The 7,575-nt window shown below is 53.7% G+C and overlaps 1 protein-coding gene across 1 annotated transcript; it reads left to right on the forward strand.

Moving 5' to 3' along the window:
* The first annotated feature begins 1,373 nt into the window (after positions 1-1,373).
* Positions 1,374-7,267, forward strand: LOC123376294 (pancreatic secretory trypsin inhibitor-like). The gene is made up of 4 exons (XM_045028207.1): positions 1,374-1,539; positions 2,906-2,946; positions 3,568-3,677; positions 7,082-7,267. Exons 1-4 carry the CDS (start codon positions 1,485-1,487, stop codon positions 7,125-7,127), a joined length of 252 nt encoding a protein of 83 aa, XP_044884142.1. The 5' UTR covers positions 1,374-1,484; the 3' UTR covers positions 7,128-7,267.
* The last annotated feature ends 308 nt before the right edge of the window (positions 7,268-7,575 follow it).

Raw genomic sequence — 7,575 nt, forward strand, 5'->3', positions numbered from 1 at the left:
GTTCCTTCAGGCCTTGGAATCTGTGAATCTATGAATAATTGTAAAAAAATATGATTCACTCAATGTGATTGTATGGTGCCCCCTTGTGCAAAGAGGCAGAAGTGCAGCCACTGTTAACATGAAATGTTGCGCTATGACCAGAACTGGGCAAATATCACAGCAAATCTTCCACAAATACTATCTGAATTTTCAAATAGACTGATTTCAATGTGCTCGTGCCTCTTTGTGTGTTTCCTTTCTGCTAACAGTCTCAGAAATGAGGCTCCTGGCAGGAATCTTCCTGGAACCAGCGGACACTAGGGCATTAGAAAATGTACGCCAGTTCATAAACACAAAATAGTCACGTGATTCTAAGCACCCACACATCCAGCTCCTCCCATTCACAGTCATCCACAGAACCTCACTACCAACCTCAGCAAGCTGCAGAGGTCTTTTCGATATCCCTGCATCTATTTCAAAAGTCTCTTCATATGTTTAAGAAATCTGAGGTTGCCGTTGAACTTGGGTGTGCCCTAGAAGCAGAGGGGCGTGTTGCTGAGGATGGTTGCAGGCGGGCAGCCCGAGGCAGAGGGCTGTGGAGGGGCGGTGTCAGGGAGTGTGTTTGGGAAATGGTGCCTTAGCTGGGGAGATCCTTGATTTCCAGTGATTCCATTCGTGGAAGATGCCTAACTGCAGGGACTGAAAACAGAATTTGACCCTCTGTCCCAAAGCAGACAGGGCCTAGTTAAGCTCCGCCCTGAGCAGATGGGATCCCTGGGCGAGGTGTTGATAAAAGAGGAGGAGACCTTCTTGTTAACTTCCTAAGCAAACCGCACTTTGCATATTTATTGCCCTGCCCTCATCCCCAAGCCACTTGTGCTGACTCTGGTGTACAGTGAGCGAGAGGGGGAGGCTTCCCAGGAATTTCCCTTATCAATCAAACCATTGTTTGTGCAGAGTCTTCGTGTAGCAGATAAACCCCAGGGGCCAGCCCCGGCCCTGACATGACTCCACCAATGCCGTGGGTTTACACCTGGATTGGATTTGGCCCATCTTGTGCCTGGAATTTACCAGCCTCGTTTTTATTACTTCCTTGTCAGTATCCAGGTGACACATACGCAGTTATTGCTCAGATAAGGAACTGGTTTGGGGGCTCATCACAAATGTTCAGGTTTTGTTCCTAATCGGCTGTAGCAGCAAATATCAAGCCCCCAGGAAGGGAAAAGATAGAGGGTGTTAATGTTTCCCCATTAACTTTGGACGTCTCTTTGCCCTGACGCACTAGACTGCTCCAGCCGTGACTCAGGGTCCTCCTAGCAGTTTGAATGTTGTGGCCACACCTTGGGCTGGTGCCGAGTCCCGTAGTGGCCTGGGCGGGGACAGCACAAAGTGGGCAGAGCCTGGAGAGCCGTAGAGTGGGTAGATATAAAGCTCCCTGCGTGGGCTTCTTGAGAGAGGGTCTCCTGGACACAGGCAGATTCTGACTCCGTCCGCAATAAACAGCCATGAAGGCAACTGGCCTCTTCCTGCTCCTCGGCGTGGGGCTTTGCTGCTGCTCAGGTGAGTGTGACGGGTCATTTTCCGGCTCCCTCTAAACTGTCCGACATGCAGACTGCCAAGGCCGGGCAAGCAGCACCGGGTGGTGGGGACCCAGCACAGCTCAGGGCGAGAAACCCGGGGACCTGTTCAGTGCTCAGCATGGAAGAGCAGAGAGCCCTGACCCCTGCTCGGAGACGGCAGCAGACGGCTGAAGGGTCAGGCTCTGTGTTCAGCGCTAGAGCGAGACGCCTGCAGCCAGCGAGCATGTGAGCCAGTCTGTTCCTGGGACATGGGGATGCCTGAAAGTGAAGCGGGGCAACGCCGCGTTGAATTACAATCCCTGAGCCGTGGGAGGCCGATAGCCACAGAGGTGAAAGTCCAGCCCTGCCTATCAAACTGCCATTTCCCAGCCCCCAGCCGACTCGGTGCTCCGTCCAGCGCAGCGTGCAGGGCAGTTCAACTCCCCGAGCTGGCATGGCTCTCTGCGGGGCCTGCTCACTGGAACCCCTGCCCGGGTCCCTGAGGGGCCCTCCGCTCTACCCGATTTCAGAATACCCCGGCTCCGCCCCAACCCAGCTGGGAACTCAGCACTGGTGTAAATCGACGTGGCTCCGACGAAGCCAAAGCGGATTTACACCAGCGGAGAATCCGGCACTAGGGTGACCAAACAGCAAATGTGGAAAATCGGGATGGGGGTGGGGGGTAATAGTAGCCTATATAAGAAAAAGACCCCAAAAATCAGGACTGTCCCTACAAAATCGGGACATCTGGTCACCCTATCGGGCACGCAGTGCTGCGCAGTGTCTCTTTACAGCTGCTTCCGAGGCCGCCAGCCGTTCGTCATCACGGGGCCTGATTCTGCTCTTGCTGAGCCTCCTGAGATCAGCAGCGCCACCCGCGCAGGCGAGAGCACAATCAGGCTCGTAAACTGCACGTTACGGCTGTGACCAATAACCGATTCTGGGCAACCCAAGCTCCCTTTGTTCCCTGGCAGCACCAGGTGGAGCTGGAGCGAACTGCCAGGAGGGTCAGGGTCACGGGGCTGCTCACTGTCAGCAGCCTGCTGCAAACGCGATGGGTTTTCGGTCAGGGGACAAAGGCGGAGCGGGGTGGAGGTGGCTCTGCCGGCTGGCAAAGGGCCGGTGAGCGGAGCAGGGGTAGGAGTGAGATCAAGAAGGAAGGAAGCTGAAGGGGGAAGAGGCTGGCCCAGAACAGTAGCACGGAAGGGGAGCAGAGAGGGAAGCTGAATGAGGCTCCTCACAGGAGTGGGGCGGGGCCTGGAAGCAGCAGGAGAGCGTCTGTTGGACCTGTGCAAAGAACAGGCTGGGAGAAGCCAGCAGCCTCTTTGATCTAAGGAGTTTCCTTTTCCCCCCCCCGTGTGTTTTAGGCAATGCCGAAGCGGATGGTGCTTCTGACGAAGGCAAAGAGGTAAAGACTCTTCTGTGCCATGTAACTGCATACCCTTCTTTGGCGAGGCCGGTCTGTCCCGATGTCGTGGGAAGCCAATCCTGCTAAGAGCAATGAGGCAGCATTGCCCAGTGGCTAATGCACTGGAGTGGTAGTCAGAAGACCTGGGGCCTAGCCCCAGCTCTGTCACTGACCTGCTGGGTGACCTTGGGCAAGTCACTTTCCCTTCTCCCTGCCTCAGTTTCCCTAGCTGTCAAAAGAGAATAGTGATGCTGACCTCCCATTGCAAAGTGCGGTGAGATCGCTGATGAAAGGTGGTAGATAAGAGCTGATTAATCATCTGAAATGCCAAGCTAAGATCCCAGTTGTCAGAGTGAAAGTTAAAATGAACCCGCACAGTGGCAGCTACCCACATTGCTTCTGAACTCTCCAGGTGGAGCTCTTAGAAAGCCAGGACTGCTAACAAAGGGATAAGTGCAGAAGAAATTGAGGGTATGATACAGCTTCCATCCGTCCTCCGGCAGGACCATTAGATTTTCAGTTCTGTGGTTCCCCACCAGCGTAAAGCATCACCTTCAGCATGAAGCTCTTTTCAGCAATGTCTTGTGTAAGGTACATTAATACTCCCCTTTACTCACCCAGCCTGATTGTGGCAGTTATATGCTTCCGGCCTGCCCAAAAATCTTGGATCCTGTATGTGGCACCAACAATGAGACGTATCCCAATGAGTGTGAGTTGTGTGCTCAGAACCTGTGAGTATCTGGACTCTTTTGAGTGCAAATATTTCCAAGATTGCTGTTTTCACATGGGCCTTCTACAGCGGAGCTCTGCTTTAAGTCCCCTTGTAGCAGGGTGGCTCCCTGCTCCTGGTTTTAAGGGGTTTAAAAGCGGCTTGGCAGGGCTTGAGAGCTGCTGCTCTCAAAGCTGGGCTGATTGGGGAAGTAGCCGCAGCTGGGCCACATCCCAGTCAGGCCACAGCTGGCCCTTATAAAAGGCTGTGAGCCAGGAGCCCACTCACTCTCCCTCTGCCTGTAGAGGGAGAAGGGTCTGGCTGCAGGGAATTAGGCAAGGTACCTAGGGTGAAGCAGGGCTGGGGAAAGGCTGAGGAGCTGGGGAAGCTCCAGCCTAGAAAGCCCCAGGCTGCGGCCTAGCATAGGGCAAAAGGTACTGGGGGGTTGCAGGGGGCAACCTAGGGGTAGGCCAAGGCAGCAGGTCCAAACCCCCTTTGCCGATGATGAGTGTTGGCTACTGCAGTCTGCCCCAGCGAACGGGGGCTAGATAGAGACTGGGTTGTAGCCACTACTGAGGCGAAGTGGGGATAGTAGGGTGGGGGGTTCCCCTGGGAAGGGAAAACCCAATTAAAGGTTAAAGGGGCACCGGGGTCCTGGGAGGGACACGGGGGCCAGGAGAAAACAGGTGGATCACCGGCCTGCAGAGGGCGCTCCAGGGCTGGAAAGAGCTAATTCCCCAGAGTCACCAGCAGGAGGCGCCGCAGGGGTGAGTCCGACCTGTTACACCCCTGTTTATGCCGAAAGCCGTGACTTTCGGCTTGGTGCAATTTGGGGGATAAATGTTTGCCATTCCCCTCTTCCCTACTGATGCTTCCTTCCACTGGCCTAGAGTAACACTAGAGCCCGTCTTCACCGGCTGGTCCCAAGCTTCCTGTTAGCTGTAGTATTATCGTAGCACCTAGGAGTCCCGGTGGTGGCCTGGGACCACATCGTGCTAGGCAGCAAGACAGTCCCTGCCCCAAATAGACAAGAGACAGACAGACGGAGGAGGGAATACAATAGACATTGGACCAGTGGAAGTGTATTAGGGCCTGATCCGAAGCCCGCCCAAGTCAATAGCAAACCTTCTGTTGGTTTGAGTGGGCTCTGGGGCTGGCCCTTTATGGATCTGTGTATTGTGGGTATCCCATTCCGGATCAGAGCATGTAGATCGGTGTGTGAAGGGAGTGAAGCCAAGATGTTCCAACACATTGGCTGCAAAGAAAACGAGACTTAGCTGACCCAGCTGCCTGCAGCCCTCGTGGCCTGCTGTGGTATGTGCCAGTGCCACTGCAGATAAAGATGGAGACAGTTCTTGTGATGTGCATCCCATCGATGGAATGGAAACTGAACCCAGCCGTTAGCCCAGCAGACATGTGAGAATCCGCACTGCGTTGGCGGGGGTAGCGAGCGTCTCTAACTAGAGCGCCAGTACTAACTTCTGTGAGTCAACAAGAAGGGACTCCTGGGCCCATCTTCTGCCTCCAGCCGAGATCCTCCCGATTGCCACTGAGGGCAGAATTTGTCCCATAGGAAAGTGAGATGGAAAAGACTTGGGTGGCCTTGACCATCCCCAGTAGTCCGTTCTACAGTGACTTCCTCCTATCTGAAGGCCAAAGAGGGGGGTTTCTAAGGAGACGGGACTACAAAATAGGTTCAAGAATGCACCAGTGGATGAGGCCTTAGCTAGGGAACCAGGATCAGTGACCCAGCTGTCCTGGGGACCCCACCACATCCCTCTGAGATTCAGTGAGCAGCTACTCTGACCCTGCTGTCCTAGATCGCGGTGTCCAGCTGTCACAGGGTTTGCTATAGCACAGATTTGTCTATTTGTCAACACCCATCTCCACTTCCGTAGGTCTCAGGTGACTGCTAGATGGTATGATACATGTCGGGGAGAGGCTTGTGTAGTATCCTGAATCCGCAGCATGACTAAGGGCTGGGCCAAGAGCCGGTTCCAGAGCGAAGAGAGGAGGAGGGTTTTCAAGTGAGATTCAAAGAGGGTCAAGTGACACGGAGGGGTCAGGAGCAAAGGAAGCAGGAGAAACGGGAAGGGGTGGACGCAAGAACAGAGTGCTCCCTCCCCGCAGAAAGCTGCCGGAAAACGGGAGGCGATGGTCCGAGGAGCAGAGAGCCTGGTCCCACGGAGATGAATGAGTCTGTCCCCTGACTTCAGGGGGCTTGGGGGGAGGCTCACAGGGGAGCAGGGGCACATGGGGCTGGAGGGGGAAGGTGGGGAGAATCCTTGGTGGAAGGAACTGAATTCAGGGAGGCTAGAGCTGTTGATGGGAACCAGAATGACACTGGCCTGCGTTTTGCAGTGACAGGGCGCTGGTCCTGCAGCATTTTTCTCAGAGGCCCATTAATTTGTGCGGCCAGCAGGGACCCCTAAAGATGGGCTGGCTGTGTCTTTACAAAAGGGAGATAAATGACGTTACCAGTCCTGTTAGTGTGGGAGCCACAGGAGCACAAGTTCAAACAAATCCCCGGGTGGTTTCACTCTCACGGTGTGTCAGGGCTGTTGATCTAGACCTCAAAGCCCATGCAGAACGCCTCCGTATCAGCATTACGGGCGAGATAAGAACCCTGTCCTTGGTCTCTGTAACGGCTCCGGGTTTGCAGGAAGAGTCAGGACTGAGGGGCATTGGCAGAGCTCTGTGAGTGGGGGAGGAGGTAAAGGGCCCAGTTCTGATCTCACTTGTACTGGTGTCCCACTGGTGTCATTTCGTTATGTTGCTGTTATTGGGGTGCAAAATAGTCATAAAAACTCACACCTGCTTGGGGCTGTTTGTTGTTGTCCTTTGCTATTTCTATACACCCTGGCTTCCCAAGGTGATGAACATGAGTCTTTCAAAAGAAAATGGACCCAAGTTGGAGTCAGCTGGGCCCACGGCTGAGCAAAGCTGTTATTTTTTCACATGTGCATATTTGCATTTTCCCTGCTTGTGGCATTAAAATAGCCATGAAGAGTCACGTGGGGCAGGTGCAAATGTGAATGAGACAAAGTGGGGCAGGTTTGCATGTGAAACCCCTGCCCAGAGCATCGCAGCGCTGGCTCAGCTTGAGCTAGGAAGGAGTTGCAGGTCCTTGATTACCAGCAGGTGTCTGATGTCTGCTTTGCAACAATGAAGTAATTTATTCTGACAGGAGATGTCAGAAAGTGTTAGCTCTGAGGTTTACAAGAATTAATTAACTCATGTCCCTAGTAACCCCCTCCCCACCCCGAACTGCCTGCCGAGAAGACATGGCATCAGCCTATGACTGTGTGTAATTTTAAAATTACATTTTAATTATTATTTTCCACCTGATGTTTCTCCCTGGAGTCTGAGAGTCTTCCCTGCCAGGGGCTTTCGAGCTGCCCTGAGATGTTTAACCTGTCTTTTCAGGAGAAGGAAAACTAATATTCGCATAAAGAGGAGAGGAATGTGCTGAGTGCCTCATGCACTTTCGGCCTCTGCTCAAATCCGGGCAGAGAAGAGCAGAAGTGGGCGTGTGACAATTCCTGATGAAGACGCACACAGCTGCCACTCCACCGTCCTGCTTCCCCGTTCAATAAACCTGACCGCATCTCAGCCGCTTGCACGGCTCCTTTTTTCCAGGTGCAAGGCATGAGTGTGACCTTTGGTTTGGGGTACAGGGGAATCTAACAAGGAGTCAGCCAAACTCTTAGAGGAGCTCCCCCCGCTCACTGGGGAAGAAATAACCGGCCTCGCATTCAAAAGAGCCGATTCTGATCTCACTGACCCCAGTAAAAGTGCAGAATAGGTGCCCTGATTTTGCGTTGGTGTGTCAAAGGTTGGGATCAGGCGCACGCACTTTAACCTGGGCGCTCTACTGAGAAGAGGCAAGACTGGCCTCCTCAGTAATGAATCAGCTTCTG

Source organism: Mauremys mutica, chromosome 8 (assembly GCF_020497125.1).
Source record: "Mauremys mutica isolate MM-2020 ecotype Southern chromosome 8, ASM2049712v1, whole genome shotgun sequence".
In the NCBI taxonomy this organism is placed as follows: domain Eukaryota; kingdom Metazoa; phylum Chordata; order Testudines; family Geoemydidae; genus Mauremys; species Mauremys mutica.